This window comes from Ctenocephalides felis, unplaced genomic scaffold (genome assembly GCF_003426905.1).
Source record: "Ctenocephalides felis isolate EL2017-DRISC unplaced genomic scaffold, ASM342690v1 CF-g0.4_SCAFFOLD_03570, whole genome shotgun sequence".
In the NCBI taxonomy this organism is placed as follows: Eukaryota; Metazoa; Arthropoda; class Insecta; order Siphonaptera; family Pulicidae; genus Ctenocephalides; species Ctenocephalides felis.
The window spans coordinates 2,039,323-2,057,367 of record NW_020539724.1 but is presented as its reverse complement, the minus strand read 5'-3'; the positions used below and the strand labels follow the sequence as shown (position 1 = coordinate 2,057,367).

Genomic DNA, 18,045 nt, shown 5'->3' with positions numbered 1-18,045 from the left:
AAAAATTAAAAGCTATTTATTGTAACTCACATTAAGCGGTTTATTTGGAAGTCTTTAGTCGAAAATCTTGAACCTATTTCAAAAATTCAAATACTGTTCCAAAGATATTAGTTAGGAATCGTGCTGATTATTGTTTGATAATGATCGTTACTTCGAAAGTTGAAAAAAATAGTTAAAAAAGTTTTTTATTGACTACTTTGACTCCTCGTATTACTCATACTATTACTCTACAATTTTAAAACTTTATAAAAAAAAGATAGAAAAATTCTGTTACTCACTCTTCCTATGATTCTCACCAAGACACCAATAATTTTTATTAGTACTGATGCATATACTAAATAAATTTAAGTATCATAACTAATCGAATTGGGTGGCGTTTAATATTAAAGTATCACTTAATCTGAACCTGTCAGTATCCATATTTCTAATGTATTCTTAAATCGAAACGGTACCTGAAACCTGTTTCTCAGCAAATGGATTGAAGTACACTAATCTTAGCCAATTCTAATCCAAAATATCAATATTGCAGAGTAGTTAATCGGTGAAGAAAATTCATGTAGCGAATCGAAAAATAAAATCTTTCTGTGAGCTTTCTTATAATTCTTTTATAAGTAAAATGGAACAATTTCTTTTAGTAATATGAGAGATAAATACGGCTATCTTGTAGAGTATTATTACGCCTGAACAATCGCAAATAATGATTCGTGTTGTTCATTAGTTCTCTATATTTCTCAAAGATGATTAAATATAATTATTTGATCTATTTTTAGAAAAAATAATTGTGAAAATACAAAACAAATAATTGAAAATAATAATTAGATTAGAGAAAATGTACATTCACGGTTTCTTTTTAAATAAAGTTCAAATCATCCCTTATTGCTAGTGGTATTACATTTGAAATATAATAGTATATATTATTGTGATTATCATTTATAATTAATTACTTTGCATAAATCCTAATATGCACATTCACGGTTTGTTTTTATAAAATAGATCTATATTATCCCCTTTTAATGAACATAACTCTGGTGGTCTTATATTAAAATATTATAATATATAATGTTGCTTATATTCTTGTTATTAATATTTATAATTAATTGAAAATGAGTTACTTTGGAATTAGGCATAAATCCTAATATTTACATTCGTGGTTTATTTTTTTTACAATAGAGTCCATAAAATGCCCTTCCATGGACGCTGGCGATTTATATTTGAAATATATTTTTATATATTATCATTATTATTTATAATTAATTAAAAGTATATTATTTTGATACTATGCATAAATACAAATATAAATATCCAAATATTGCACATATAATATACAAATATTCATATTCACGGTTACTGTTTTTAAAATGGAGTCCATATAAGCCCATTTTTAATGAACCTATCGATAATTTGCTCATATTTGAATATTATTATCTACAATGATTTTAAAATAAATTACTTTTAAACAAATCTAATTATAAATATTCGGTAATTTGTATTCGCGACTGTTATTGTTATTATATAGAGTCCATAAAATGCCCTTTTAATGAACATAAAAGTCCATAAAATGCCCTGATTGTCTTATATTAGTAATATTATTATATATTTTATTATTATTTTTAATATGATTAATTAAAAATTATTTTCTTTGAAACTATGCATAAACATAAAAATAAATATCCAGAAAATCGCATTCAGGACGGTTGTTGTTTTTTCATAGAGTCCATAAAGTGCTCTTTTAATGTCCATTATGATAGACCTTTATGATATCCCATTATGATATATTTTGTTATTATTTTTATTATAATTAATTAAAAATGATTTTCTTTGAAACTATGCATAAATATAAAAATAAATATCCAAAAAATCGCATTCAGGGGGGTTGTTGTCCATAAATAGAGTCCATAAAGTGCTCTTTTAATGTCCATTATGATAGACATATCCCATTATGATATATTTTATTATTATTTCTATTATAATTAATTAAAAATGATTTTCTTTGAAACTATGCATAAATATAAAAATAAATTGCACTCAGAACGGTTGTTGCATTTTATATAGAGTCCATAAAATGCCCTTTTAATGGACATATCGCCGGTGGTGTCTTTACGGCGCAAAGTTTACGCTTTTTATTCACACGCAATTTCCCGATTAATATATGCACATTTTTATGACTCATTTCAAACCCTCTTTATTCCTAAGTAAAAACACACCCCATTGCAAATTATATCTTTATCGCAATATGTAATGTAACAACAAAACAAGCCTCGTTGGTTGCGAGCTTTAAGGCGATTAAGCACAAAATTCGAACGGTTACGAAAATGTGTGATTTAGTTATTAATTCGTTTGGAATATTCGTGTTTATATTGTACTAATGCCTCTGTATTATATTAAAATGAAACTAATACCAGTTAGCAGGTACAAACGAACGGGCTCATATATTTGTAGAAATTATGTCTACTTTTTTACGTAATGGCCTTGCGTTTTGTACACGGAGCTAGATTCTGTATGGCGTTTTGTATTGTCGATCAGTATAGGGGTTCTCTACATAAGGGTCGCGAGAAAAACAACATTTATTATTTATTAAAAATTTATTATCTTATCTGGAAATGGTTTTGTTAAAAGTTATTATTTAAATTTAAAAAGAATTTATTGAAAATAATTTGACAATCATTTTTTAGCATTTTAAAGCTTAATGTTTAATTATTATAATTTTTTAGTTCATTATATTTAAAGAAATTGGAATTGAAATATTATAACTAAAGATTTTTTTTTAACTTCAATAATTATTACAACTGTTAAATAATTAACATCTAGTAATATTGATAAATAATAACATACAATACTAAAGATAAAATAATAAATTCTCATCTGAATATATGATACTCTTCTTTTATCTATGGATGCACAGTTATATTTTTTATAAATTTTATATATTCTATTCTAAATTTATATTTAAGATTCAAAATATGTCAACGTTTTAAGTTTATGTCTCTATTAAATAATTGCAATTATCCAACGAAGCTTTATTTTTGTAAATGTTTTTCAAAAGTTTAAAATAACAAAATAATAAATTCTGATCTAAATTCACGATGCATAGTTACGCTTTTTTAAATTTTACATATTCCAATATAATTATACATTTAAGATTTACTAATATGAACTTATCAAGTTTATGCCTTTTTATTTTATTTTAATGAATTACAATAACTATTTTATTTTTTTTAACTACATAAGTGCCTTCTTTGTTTCAAAAACATTATTAATATAATTTTACAATTATAAATATTTTCTGACTTTTGAGAATATGGGATGACTCCTTTTTCATGATATGTTGAAAACAAAATAATACATTTATACATATTTTGTTATTTAAAATTAAAAAGAATTCACTAAAAATTTTAATTAATAATAATACTTTGAGTTATAGGTGTGTATGGTTGTATATTTATCGTCAAAAAATTCTGAATTTGTTTTACCGGCTAATTTTTTGTGTTTTTTGTGTTTAAGTAGTTGAATATTTTTTGTATTTTTTACTTTGTTAATGTGTTTTTGTTAAATTTATGGAATGAAAGACGGTGTTTGTAAAATCATCTCTATAAATATCGATTTTGCAAATAATCTTATTTTTTGTAAAAATAATTATAAATTAAAATATTATATTAAATAAAAGAACTTTCATGGAAAAACAATAATAATATTAATAATAATTAAAACACAGTTTTGTATCCTAATATATCATATAAAAACATTAATAATCCATGGTATGAGTATGTGCACAATGTATATAATGTTTTCATATTAGGATGCTAAATTGTAAGTGTATTTATTATTATTGTTGTTGTTTTTTCCATGAACATTCTTACATGTTATTTATTTAGTTCTAATTTTTATAGTTATATTGATTGCCAGTGAATGAAGGCTAAGATGCTAGCCGAAACGTATGGATTTTTATTGATGTAACGCCTGACTTTTAAACTCAAATGATATATATTCTATCAACATCAAATTCAAGACTACTCAAATAATATAATATTTATAATATTTATAATATAATATTTCGTATATATATATATATATATGTATATATATATACGAAATATTATATTATATAATAAAATGTTATATATACCGGTATAAAATATTATATTTACCGGTTACAATTTTCAATTTGTAATTATTTTAAATTATTCGATTATTATATTCAAAAAAAAAATCCGAATTGTAATATATTATAATTATAGATTAAAATTGTAGAGCCATTTGGCGGTCACCAAACATTCCTCGGAGTTTGCAGCCATTTAGAATCTGGTCCTTCGCGACTCGCGCGCTTGTTTTGCAGCCGGCAGTCAGCGAACGGACCCGAAACGGAACGTTCATGAAGTACGCACCGATCAGTGATCACCCATAAACTAATACTATTAATCCAATGGAAAGATCAAGCACAACATTTCTGTTTAATATCATTACAATTCTAACAAAATGGGCAAATCGAAATTTCCTGGAAAACCATCGAAATCTCAGAATAAGAAATATATCAGTGTATTGACCGGTGAAGTGATTTGTGAAGGAGATGTGTCCATTACAAACGACAAACTTTCTGTTTTGCACAAAACATTTAGCGATCAGGTAAAGTTCATTGTGTTTGTGTACTTGGTAGAGATTCAACGGTTGTTGATATACTTTCATAATAATATTAAAAATCGATATTAAATGATGTACATATGCAAATTTCAATTTTTCATATAAATATTGAGAGAATGGGGATAATGGAAATATTTGTAAACACTTTGACACTTCATGACATACAAATCATTTTTAAGCGTTTCTCTATATATTTGTAAAGTTGAAAGCTTTACTATTATTGCTAAATATTACTTTTAATCTATTAAATTCGATCATATTCTGGTTTTAAATTTTACTTTATATGAACTTCTTGTTTATTTACATACAATTCAAAAAATGAATAGTATGTATTTATATATGAACATTTTAAAATAAGATAATCATAGTTTATTTGATATTATTAATAAGATTCAACATTTTTCTCTATTTTTATCGTATTTAGATACATTTAACATATATAAGTAAGGCCTTGTGTAATTTACAGTCTGATATAAAGTTTGATAATGCAGAAAAGTCAAAAATCTAACTACAATTCAAAAAGTTCATTGGTTCATTGTTTATCTAAATGGTTCGATTTATAATATTTTGAAAAGAACATTTTTATTGCCACAATTAATTTAATTATCATTTTATAGGCATATATTTTGTACACACCTGCAAAAAATGTTTTGAAACTTTATAACAATTTATGTAATATAGTTGATTTCGTTTCAAAGTTGACTACTGCTTTGACAAAATATTCGATTCTTATATTTGCATATAATAAGTTATGTATTGATTTATGTTATTGATATTAATGTTATTTTTTAGGATGTTCATTCAATCGATCCAGAATCTCCTCTACATGTAAATTCTCCTACACCTGAATGTAATGATGAAATTAAAACACAAAATATGCAGAAGGAAAGTAGACAGGAATCAAAATCCAGTATTAGAATAAAAAACCAACAAACAAAAGACGACAAAGATGAAAATACTTTGAATAAAAAAATTAAAAAGTCTGTTACTTTTCGCAGAGTGCTTGAATCATATAGTGATAGTGTTGGTAATAAGAAGAAAAAACCTTTTAATAATCATAACGCTCCTTTGATTTCTATAATCAAAAAGAGTTCTTCAATCTATAAAAGTGAAGGAATCGTAAAGCCATCGAAATTAAGTGACATCAGTAGTAAATTTGGTTTGAACAGCAATCCATTATTCAATCAGAAAAAACAGTTTGAAGATACAAAAGATAAAGAATTTTGTGGAGCAGTTGGTGGCTTTGCACTGCCTATCCGAAGTGCACATTCATCTCGTGTTATTAAACCAAATAAGAGATTTATAGAGACTGAAGATGTAGAAGATAGTGATACTAAAATTTTTATAAAAAAGCCACGCTTGCCGCTACTGAATGATGAAGCTGGTGACGACTGTGATAATCCATCATCTAATGATTCTATTGAAGAATTTGCAATTAACAATAATTCAGAAATTTCTAGTAGTAGGTTTTTGTGGCATTCGTTGCGGCCTAATGTTGATAAATTGATGTTCTCAAAGAAATTGGTGAGTTAATAAAAATATGTTACTTTCTTTCCACAATTGTTTCAAGAGTTGTTAAATGAGAAAGTTTTTTTGAAGTGATTTTCATTATTCTCAGCTAGAAATTAGATCTTGCTTTAATAAAATTTTATAAATAAGATGATCTAAATTACGTTCAATTCATTACAGCCTGTATTAGAATCAGCTGAAAATGACAATACATCTGACCAGGGAAGTAGTTCTGATTCTCAAGTGGAATCATCCGATGATGAAGATGCATATTCTAATGGTGAATTGGAGCCTAAAACTGTCTTGAATCAGGCACCCCTAAAAGCTGTCACCTCACTTGGAAAAAATATTTTGAGAAAAGCTCGGCTGCAACTACAAGACACGATTCCTGTAGGAAATGATGGTCCATTTTCATCAAGCATATCATTAAATAATACAGGTAAAATGGACTTTAGTTAGTAACAATAAGATAAACTGTAGTGATTTAAAATTACTTATTTTATAGTTGTAAATTCTATTGCTAAGCATTTATCGTTTTAGTAAGTCCACCTGCAACAATAACATGTGGTGTTTGTGGAGCCGTTCGCTATTATCGTTTTGCAAAGCAAGCTCGAAAATTTGGTATTTACTCTTGTGAATCATGTAGAAAGTTTATATCAAAAATGGTGAGAAAACAAACAGTTACTTTTTTAAAAACAGATCCAGTGATACTTCAATGTCACAAAGGAGATGGTAAGATTTTATTTGATCGTAATCTTTTGTAATTTTTCAAAGTGCTTTTTTAAAATTTAATTCCTTTTTCCCAATTAGGTCTCTGCCATGTACCCCCAATAGTGAGAAGTCCACAATGGAAATTACTTACAAGATGTGCTTACAAAGCCCGATGTCCGGCTTGCTGGTTAAAAATGTGTCTTCGATGTTTTGAAATACAACCAACAATTCAATCAAAATTAATAACTTGTTTACCTCAAAATATGAGAGATGCAGCTATGCAAAATTTGCCTAAATTAGAAATAGAAAACAATCCTCCAACCTCTAAATTATTTCCTCCAAAGTTGTGCTTGCCAAATTTGGAACAAGAAAACAATAATCAGAAAATATTTGATTCTACGAATAAAAGTGCACCAAAGTGGTCACAAGAACTTGTAGAACAAAAAGATTCTGATATTTTTCCTCCTGTGATAAAAGATATTAACGACACAACCAAATTGCCAGATCCTGAGAAAACTGAAAACAGTTCTGAAATTTGTGAAGAAGAAAAAACTATAGAAAATAAGAGAAGAAATATTAATGTGAGGGTGCGTAAAAAAACAGAGGTTATAACAGAAGTAAAACCTGCAGCTTCTACTACCATTGATACTGCAAAACGGCAAAGAATAGATTTGAAAGGTTTATATAATTTTATTTATTTAAGGTCTAAGTATCTGATGGATTATATCGCATTTATTGATAACAAATCTTTTATGTTTATTACAGGTCCACGGGTCAAACATGTTTGTAGGTCTGCATCAATTGTTTTGGGTCAACCTTTAGCCACATTCTCAAATGATGGTGAACCAGAAACACCTGATACACCTGAAACAATTATTGGCATATCAGATGAGAAGATATCAGAACCTAATAAAGCACCTGAAATATTAACACCTATTGATATATTACCAGAAAAAACTATTGATAAAGGTGGCACTGGGTTGGAAAATGCAGAATTGAAAACTGATGATAAATTGCAGTCATCTCCTTTGCCAAGTGTTGATAAAAATAAAATAGTGGATATTCCTGAAGAAAGTAATTTTGCAGAACAAATAACTGATTCTGCTAATGATAGTCAAAGTATTGTCAGTGCAGACAGTGAAGCTGTGTGCAGCACAATTGATAAAATTGTTACAGAGAAGAAAATAGTTGATAAAAAATCTATAGAACCAGACATCACTACTATTTCTAGAAAGGCCATAAGAAATATAAATTCAGTATCTTACTATAATGTAAGGATTTATTTTTTATTTAATTTTGATACTTACAGTGTTTTGTGAAATATTAATTTATATGCATACAATTCTGAAATATTTTTTTATAATTATTCAATCATTTATTTATTAACTTAAATATTTGCAAAACTGCATTTTATAAATTATATATATTTTATTGTATTGTATTTTCCTTTCCAGTCTGCAAAGAAAATAGCCAGCCAACTACTGAATCCAATATCTGTTGATTTTTGGGAAAATTATGATCCTGTAGAAGTGAATCGTGCTGGTTTCGGGCTCATTGGATCAGATTTTCTCAGTGTCATGTCAATTTGTTTTCTGTGTGGTGCTTCAGGTACTGGAGATGACAAAATGATTTACTGTGTATGCTGTTGTCAGCCTTATCATCGATATTGCGTTGAAGACAATATTGTTAATTTTTATTATGGAAGTTCCAATGGCACTGAATTGATGGAGACAAGTATGTTAGATTGCAGTATCAACAGTTTATCACCACACCAAAGTAAGATAATATATTTATGATAGATAATAAATTATTAGTATAATTTTTTCTTATGAATTAAAGTTAAAATTAAATTTGCAGACAATGTTTGGCGTTTCAATTGGTTGTGCCCACGTTGTACAGTGTGTCAAGTATGCAGTCAAGTCTCTGGAAGTAAATTAAATTGTCGCAAGTGCCATCGATCATATCATTCAAAATGTGTCAAATCTAAAAGTAACAAACAGTCTTATAGTTCAGACAGACCATGGATTTGTCCACCATGTTTGAAATGCAAAAGTTGTGGTAGTGCATCAGTTGCCAAGTATGTTGGTAATATGCCATTATGTTCTGGCTGCTTCAAATTGCGACAAAAAGGCAGTTTTTGTCCTTTGTGTCAGAAGTGTTATGAAGACAATGATTTTAATACAAAGGTCAGTTAAAAATATAAATAATTTCCGTTTTAAATTGCTTAATAATTAATTTTATAAAATCTAAGTAAACATTGGAATTGACTTTTTCACAGATGATGGAATGTGGAGAGTGTAAACGATGGATTCATGCACACTGTGAGGGTCTGAGCGATGAAAAATATCAGCTGCTTAGCATTTTACCTGAATCTATAGAATTTGTTTGCAGGAAATGTTTTGTGGGCACAAATTCTTGTTGGAGAGATGCTATTGATATGGAATTAAAAAATGGTTTTCAAACAATTCTTCGTGCTCTGAGTAAAAACCGTGATGCTTGTGCTTTGCTAAAATGGAGTCCTCGCAAAAAAAGCATATGCTCATGTCAACCCATAATATCTGCAAAAAATATAAAGTTCCATTCAATAAAACATTCTGAATCTTCTAATGAAGATTTAATCAAATGCAATGAGAAATTGTCTGAATATTCTATATCCACCATTGGAAACAATTCACCAGATGCTGATAAAGAAAATGAATGTAAAAGCAATGAAGCGCCAAGTGCTATGGATTTGGAATTACAAAATGCTATTTCAAGTATTGAGTTTACTGAAACTTATAAACAAGATAATGCAGAATGTGAAATTACAAAAGGTGAACTGAATAAATCATATTCAACAAATGCTTGTTGTTGTGGATTTGATTTAAAAAATCAAGCTCCATCACTTTTAGATATAAAAAGAAAAGTTTTATGCAGTGAATATTCATCTTTACTAGATTTTAATAAGGATATGATTAAAGCAATTGAATTTACAAACTGTGAGAATTTATATGATATTTATAACAATATCGTCCATGATAGTTTCCCATGGTTCACTAGTGATTCAAAATTAAGTTCAGAAAATAAATCAGATGAAGAATTTGAACAAAATAAGGAAATAATTATAAATGAAAAATCTAATGAACTCAATGATCAAGAAGTACCCTATGATACTATAACCTTTGATGGAGAAAGTTATTTTTATGATGATCATGTACCTCAGTTAGACTTACGATTGTGTTTACTTTGTAAAGGAGCTGGAGATGGATTACCTTCAAATGAGTCCAGATTACTCTATTGTGGACTCAATGAATGGGTTCATGCAAATTGTGCTTTATGGTCTGCTGAAGTTTTTGAAGAAATAGATGGTTCTCTACAAAATGTACACAGTGCCATTTCTAGAGGAAAGTTAATACGCTGTACGCATTGTCATATGAAAGGTGCGAGTGTTGGATGTTGTGCTAGAAACTGCAGTGACACTTTTCATTACCCATGTGCTCGAAACTTTGGTTGTGCCTTTATGGATGATAAAACAGTGTATTGTCCTCAACACATTTCAGAAAATGTCAATAAAAAATCCCAGCAGCATGACAAGGATTTTGAGATAAATAGACCTGTTTATGTTGAATTAGATAGAAAGAAGAAAAAGATATTAGAAGCTAATCGGGTGCAGTTAAGGGTTGGTTCATTGCATGTAAAAAATTTGGGAAAGTTTGTGCCTCATCTTTCTGATACGTCAGATGCTATAGTACCTATAAATTTTGTTTGCTCACGCATGTTTTGGTCAACTAAGGAACCATGGAAAATTGTAGAGTATTCGATCAAAACTTCAGTTTTTATCAAAAAAACAAATATGTCTAATACTCTAGAAAGAAATTTTACTGTTGATCATTCTCAAGAAGTTGCTGTTGTCCAGTGCAACTTGAATGAAATCAAAAACTTTCATAGATGTATTGAAGACTCTGACCTATCAAATGAATCATCACCTGTTAAAAGTTCCATGAAGAATAAAAATTTGAATGTTGCTGATGAAAGATCTGTTAAAATTGTTTTGGATCAACTCATTGATACAGCCAGTAGATATGAGGAAGAAATTTGTGATGAAGAACCTCAAAATACAGCTGATCTTTTATCGCCTGAGCTTGAAGATGAGATTTATGAAGATCTCCAAGATGATTTGTTAGATGGTATATCAATGCTGGATTTGTTTCCAAAATTAATGAACTATGAAGATTTTGTATCAATGGATGGAAGAGATGGAATGAGAGACAGGGAAGATAATACTGAAAATAGGTTTGACGCTTTTGGTCGAGTTAGAAAAGATGTTGATAGTAATCAGAATGATTCATGGTTTGACTATAAAACATCTGACTTGATTGATGATTTATTTTCTGCATCGAAGAGCTCAAAGTTATGTAGGGAACTAAAAAGAAGTAAATCCGAAGTTTTACCGCATACAAAGAAAGGAACTTCACTCAATAATAGAGTCCATCAGAGGTCTTGTAGTTTATCATGGAATTATAAATTGGATGGTAATCCAAATTTGAAACGCAGAAAACCCACTCAGAATCGCAATCCTTTTTCTCTGTCTGTAGATAGTTCACAATCATGTCAGGAAACGAAAAAGCTTGAAATTACTATTAAACCAAATAATGAAAACAAATTCATTAGTGAAAACGTTGATTTTGTCAAAGATGATCCAATTAATAAGATAAAATTTAATAATGAGCAAAGCAATGAAACATTTCCTTCAAATACTAATAATATCAAAGCAGCCGCTCTAGAAAAGATTAAAATTTCTCAACTGGATGGAACAGATGATACCTTAGATGGAAGTGATTATGGATCGCCTGCACATCAAATGGAATTTAATTCAAATTCTCACATTTTTCAGAATAATTTCATTACAAATGAAATTCCAGTAAAGTGCAATAGATGCCAGTGTACTTATCGTAACCAGGATTCATTTCAAAGGCACTTACCTTCTTGTGAGTCACTTACTAGCGAAAGTGAGTCAGAGCCATCTCATTCACCAGATCAGGGACAGGAAACCGTAACCATAAATCAAAATGGTGTTGTCATAATGCAAAATTTATCCTCATCAAATGCTCAATTCATGTCTGATCATCAGCAGCAAAATATTTCAAATGTGTCAATGCAAATGCCTAATGTTCAAAATCAAACACCCATATCAATTCTACCAAATTTTAGCAATCAGATTAGTTTCAACGGTGCCATGATACAGAATACCAGCAATAATAATTCTGTAGTTTCTTTTGATTGTGGAAGTAATCTACAAAATGTTGTGTTAACACCTGCACAAGCAAATATACAGTTTGGACAAGGACCAAAACAATTGTTTTCTCATCCACAAACCATTCAAATTGATCCTAATCAACGACAACAGCAAAATGTTATACAGGATCAAAATATCACTCAATTTCAACAAAATCCAACAAATATGTATCCTATGAATTTAAATCAAATTCAAAATCAAATACAAAATAACTCACAAATTATTCATGCATTGCCGAATAACATATCTATAAACCAATTACAAAATCATCCAACGATTGTGAAAACTCAAAATACTGTGAATTATCAATTGCCACAACAAGCTCAAAATACAGCTCAGCCTAAAATCATAACATTTTCTAATTCGCAACCAATTTTAACGCAAAATACGCCACAAATACAACCATTCACCATAGGACAGAGTGCGCCGATGCTGAATTTTACAGTGAATCAACCAATGTTATCATCACCACAGAAAAAACAGTTAATTTTACCTCACACAACAAAAACATCTCCAAAACGTCAAGCTATAGTTAGAATGCCTATTCCTAATAACAGAGGTCGTACGAAAACTGCACCTAAGGTAAACAACATCAAGCGGCCACTTCGACCAGATAAGCCCATTATAACTAATCAAGGAATACAGTTAAATAGGCCTTTGGTAATTCAACAAATGCAAAATCAGAATCCTATAATTGTTCAGCAGTTGCCTAATTCTTCAAATGTTATGTCTTATGTTGAAGCTGTACAACAGCAGAATAGCAATGTACAATTTATAACAGTGAATCCAGATAATGAATTTAAACAGTCTACTCAATACCTTACTGCTAATCCATTAGTTCCTGGGACATTTCAGTTACACACTGATCAAAGTAATTTATTAACATTAGCTCCGAACGGTAGTCTGTCTGTGCTTCCTAATATGCAATTAACCCAAACACAACCAACAGTTCTTGGCACGATAATACAGCCTCAGACTAATGGTTTACAATGTGGCATGCTTTCTGAATCATTGTTATTACAACCTGCACCTTTGGAGATGGTCACAGATGCAAATGGATGCATGTATCTAACAAGTCAACCTATGTATTATGGATTAGAAACAATTGTGCAAAATACAGTTATGCAGTCCCAGCAATTTGTATCAACAGCAATGCAAGGTATGCTATCTTCTAACAGTAGTTTTTCAGCAACAACTACACAAGTCTTTCAGGCAAGCAAGATTGAACCAATCGTTGAAGTTCCTAGTGGTTATGTAGTAGTCAATAATATGCAACCTGATGGTATCATACAGCAGTCCCAACAGAACTTGATTCAGGCAATTCAGCCTCAAAATATTCAACAAAATAGAAATGAATGCATTAATAACTTAGCTGGACCAAGTGGCATTCAAACAAATAATCTTCCTATACAGTTAAATGCTTATGAGTCAATTCAACTCGAACAAAAACCGATGCAGGTCAACACTAATAATGCAAAGAGCAATATGAATTTACAAGTACCTGCCATTTTACTACCAAAAACACAAAATCAAGCAGTTAGTAAAGTATTACCAGGAAATAACATTCAACAACCTATAAAAATTAGTATTGATAATGAAAATAAGCTGCAAAAAACGAACACTAAAGATTTGATACAACAGATTCATTTTGGCAACAAAAATATTATTTCAGACACGTCGCATTTGGTGCCGTGTTCACAAAATAATATGCAATTCTCTCAAATTCATTTTAATAAGCAAAATATACCGGTTGTTTCTCAAAATCAAGTGGCTGTAGAGCAACCAAGATTAGTGCAAAAATCTCAAGTAGTAAACCCTGTTGTGGAACCAAGAATTGTTACAATTAAGAAAAAAGAAGTTACAGTTCCAGTGAATAAAATCATCAAAAGCAATATTAATAATGTAACCACAAAAGCCAACACTCACTTGGTTCAGCCCATTCAAAATAAATCTATGCCCTTGTTAAATAATGATTGCAATGCGCCGCTGAGACAGCCACTAGTATGCAGTTCACCCTCTATTCGCAGTACTCAAAATGAAGCAAAGAATCAAATTCAACAAATAGTTCAACCTATTATAAAGAGCAGCAGCGCCCAATGTGCACCTAAAGTCCTGAGTTCGAATCAGATTCAATTACCTAATACAATGTTTGTACAGTCTAGTCATGCAGGTATTCCTACAAACATTGTAAATCCAATTCAGCAGGTGTCAAGTTGTGTCTCCAATGTCACCCCAGCAAGGCCTATGAATAGAGTTTTACCAATGCAAACGTGTTTGCAAAAAGACAATGCCAGTAACAATAAGCCAGTATCCTCGTGTATTGAGGCCCAGCAGACACCACGAACGGAATCCAAAATTAATAACGTGGAACCTACAATTGAAAAACCAATTTTAGAACCCAAAATTACAGAAATTAATGTAGATGTCATAAAACCACAGATAGAGCATACAGAAAAAGAAGCACCTTCTACTTGTGATCTTCAAAAGAACATATCTCCATTAGAAGTTTTGCAAGTTGATACATCAAAACCCGCTACAAACCCTCTTAAGGTTTTGAATGGAAATATAAAACCCAAACCACTTTTGGAGAAGTCTGTGACCTATAAAATGAATAACAGTAATATTTTTATTCCGCCGAATACAAACACACTTCCTCCTAAACGTAATAGGAAACCCAAAATATCGAGGTCAAAGGAAAACGATCCCAAAATGATATTCGAAATTCATTCTCAAGATGGTTTTACATATACGTCGCATTCTATTTCTGATTTGTGGTTGAAGGTTTTAGAAGCAGTACAGAAGGCAAGAAAATCGTATGGTTTGGCACCATTACCCCAAGAATCAGTTAAAGCGCAATTGGGCTACCAAATTCTAGGATTAGACAACAATGCTCTAAGATATTTAGTAGAACAATTACCTGATACAAATAAATGTTCGAAATATAAACATCGTTATCACAAACCTCAAAGTTCTGATCTCGATTACGAAAGTTCTTTAGACATTTTAAAGGAAAATGCTAGTGGTGCAATTCGTTGTGAAGCTTTCAAAAAAAGATCTGATTATGATATGTTTAGTTGGTTGGCATCGAAGCACCGACAAAGGCCGCTACCTACATCACAGTTTGATAATGAAATTACTTCCGTTAGGTAAATATTCGTAAAATAAAATTCAAATTCATCTTTTTAAGAGATAAAATTGATTAATGTTTTGATATTTTTAGGCGAGTCTCGAGTACTAATCTGCCAATTGCAATGAGATACAGATATTTGAAGGAAACATCAAAGGAATCTGTGGGTGTATTTAGATCACTTATTCATGGCAGGGGCTTATTCTGTAGGCGCGATATTGAATTAGGTATGCAATTTAAATTTATATTTAATATTATTGATTAATTATTGAAGTAAAAATAAAACTAGGCCTTAAGGCAAGTTTCCGATATGTATAAATAATGTATTTTAGTAGCGAATTTAGTAGTGAATATAAAACAATTGTAATTTATTTATTTGGATACAAGGTTAGACTCATTGCAGTAATAAATTAACACAAGTACACACTAAAACTAAAACGACATTAAGTCTAACAATTACTTATCATGTTACTAACCCTACATTACTGTCATTTTTTAGGTGAAATGGTAATAGAATATGCAGGAGAAGTCATTAGGGCAACTTTAACTGATAAGCGTGAGAAATATTATGATGGCAAAGGAATTGGCTGCTACATGTTTCGCATTGATGACCAGTTTGTTGTTGATGCTACCATGAGAGGAAATGCAGCCCGTTTTATTAACCATTCTTGTGAAGTAAGTTGTAAAGATATAATATTTTGTCTTTATTGCAAACTCCATAAATACATTTTTTACTTTTCACATACTTTTCTTTGTAACATTGTTTATGGTCTAGTATCGCTTATTTTACAAAATTAAAATTTAGATCACTTCAAAGTAATTTTCTCTTGTTCTTCAATTTATTTTATAATTTTTTTCAGCCTAATTGCTATTCAAAAGTAATTGATGTGCTAGGACATAAGCACATTGTGATATTTGCTTTGCGTCGCATATTGCAAGGCGAGGAACTTACTTACGATTATAAATTTCCTTTTGAGGACGTCAAAATACCATGCTCTTGTGGTTCCAGGAAATGTCGCAAATATTTAAATTAGTACCACGATATTGAGGAATGGAAATGGACATAGATATGTCCTGTTGCAAAGGTACATAGTTGTTATGTATTACTTTATGTATAAAAATATGTATTGAATATGTGTGAATGCAAGTTGTTTGATTGATTTGATTTTAAACTTATTTTATTCATGGAGTGTTAAATGAATGAATCGTTTGATGACTAGTTTGCTATTTTATGTACATACAAAATAATTTTACATTTAAGGATAAGTTGAGTGATTTTATTTTTTTAATATTGTTAATGAATTTGGCCATAAGACTATGAGGAGAGATTTGTATGTAAACTCATATATATATATATATATATATATATATATATACATATATACATATATGTATATGTATATACATCTACAAGAGTGTGTTGTGATATGCTAATCGACTAAGATAATCTAGCTTATAGTTTTGTAAAGTTACTTCTGTAAAATAGAACTTTTTGGTGTTAATGTATAATGACGAGGATATATATATATATATATATATATATATATATATATATATATATATATATATATATATATATATATATATTATGAATGTGTGAGTATGGAAAGGAATATGAAATCAGAACCCGTCCGTAAATATGAATTTATTTATTTTGACCAGTATTTTATTTCTGCGAGCTTTTTTCAAATGCAAATACAAATTTTAATACTCAAGATGCAAACTGTATTTCACATTTTGATTTAAATAAGTGTTTTTCGAATTATTCATTAAAATTTATTTTTAGTATATGGTATGGTTGTTGCGCTTATATGAATTATAAGAAAATCTCGTACATTTGGAGAATGTTATGGTATTGTGCGATTTAATTGTTTCTGAGTCTAGTCTAATATTGATATTTTACAATTTCTTGCCGTTGATAAAAATAAATAATTTTCAATATTGGGCGTTGATAAATATCATAAATTGCGTATGTATAGCAAATATTATATGTTAAAACATGTATTATTTTTTTATTAAAATATGTTGCATCACATTGAAGGTCATATTCAAATTTTAACTTGAATTGAATGCAAGGGAATTCTTAAGACTTAACAAGACTATATAAATTGTGTTACAAATAAATAAGTATTTGTCTTCTTGTCTGATTCCTTTTTATATCAAACAGTTGGTTCCAATTTAGTCAAATTCTGCATGATATTTTCAATAAAACAAATGCTTTAAATGCATTTGAATTCTAGTCTTTTGAGGCCATATATTTTGTCCATGCTATTATTTAATTTGCACTTAAAATATGATATTTATCATTGCTCATCTTTGTTACTATACTTTATAATACGTAAAAGGACAAAATCTGAAATTACGCTTAGAGAATTTTCGAATTTTAATTATTTAATTTATTTAATCAAATCACGTATTTTAATATTAAATAGTGATTCTATAAGAAGAAAATTGAAATTTTTATTGAGAAGCGTCATGAAATCAATATTTGAAAAATATTTTTAAATATTTGAAATGGTATGAAATTTGGTTTAACAATTGTTATTGTAACAATAAAATATATAATTTTAGATAGAGCAAACATCTCTATAACTGTTAATTATTTTAAATATGGTGGATGTGAAATGTTAAATCATAGTTAAACCTTTTATAATATTTGTAAGCACTTGTATTACATTTTATAAGAGATATTATATTATTATAAGAATATTGAATCTATATATCACAGAAATTAATTATGTATAAAATATTTTATATGACGTCATAGTTCTATAATAAGATTACAAAT

At 29.2% G+C, this 18,045-nt stretch overlaps 1 protein-coding gene across 1 annotated transcript; it reads left to right on the top strand.

Moving 5' to 3' along the window:
• The first annotated feature begins 4,473 nt into the window (after positions 1–4,473).
• On the top strand, positions 4,474–16,301 carry LOC113383049 (histone-lysine N-methyltransferase trithorax-like). Its single transcript, XM_026621299.1, has 12 exons — positions 4,474–4,620; positions 5,428–6,159; positions 6,325–6,583; positions 6,685–6,876; positions 6,955–7,533; positions 7,621–8,126; positions 8,310–8,631; positions 8,713–9,041; positions 9,134–15,276; positions 15,351–15,484; positions 15,757–15,932; positions 16,118–16,301. Exons 1-12 carry the CDS (start codon positions 4,474–4,476, stop codon positions 16,289–16,291), a joined length of 9,693 nt encoding a protein of 3,230 aa, XP_026477084.1. The 3' UTR covers positions 16,292–16,301.
• The last annotated feature ends 1,744 nt before the right edge of the window (positions 16,302–18,045 follow it).

What these genes read in the sequence shown, in the direction of transcription:
- LOC113383049 (XM_026621299.1), top strand. Translation starts at nt 4,474, where the DNA reads ATGGGCAAATCGAAATTTCCTGGAAAACCATCGAAATCTCAGAATAAG. An exon ending in TCAATGTCACAAAGGAGATG is followed by an intron (nt 6,877 to 6,954) that starts GTAAGATTTTAT and finishes TTTCCCAATTAG; the next exon opens with GTCTCTGCCATGTACCCCCA. An exon ending in TAGGCGCGATATTGAATTAG is followed by an intron (nt 15,485 to 15,756) that starts GTATGCAATTTA and finishes GTCATTTTTTAG; the next exon opens with GTGAAATGGTAATAGAATAT.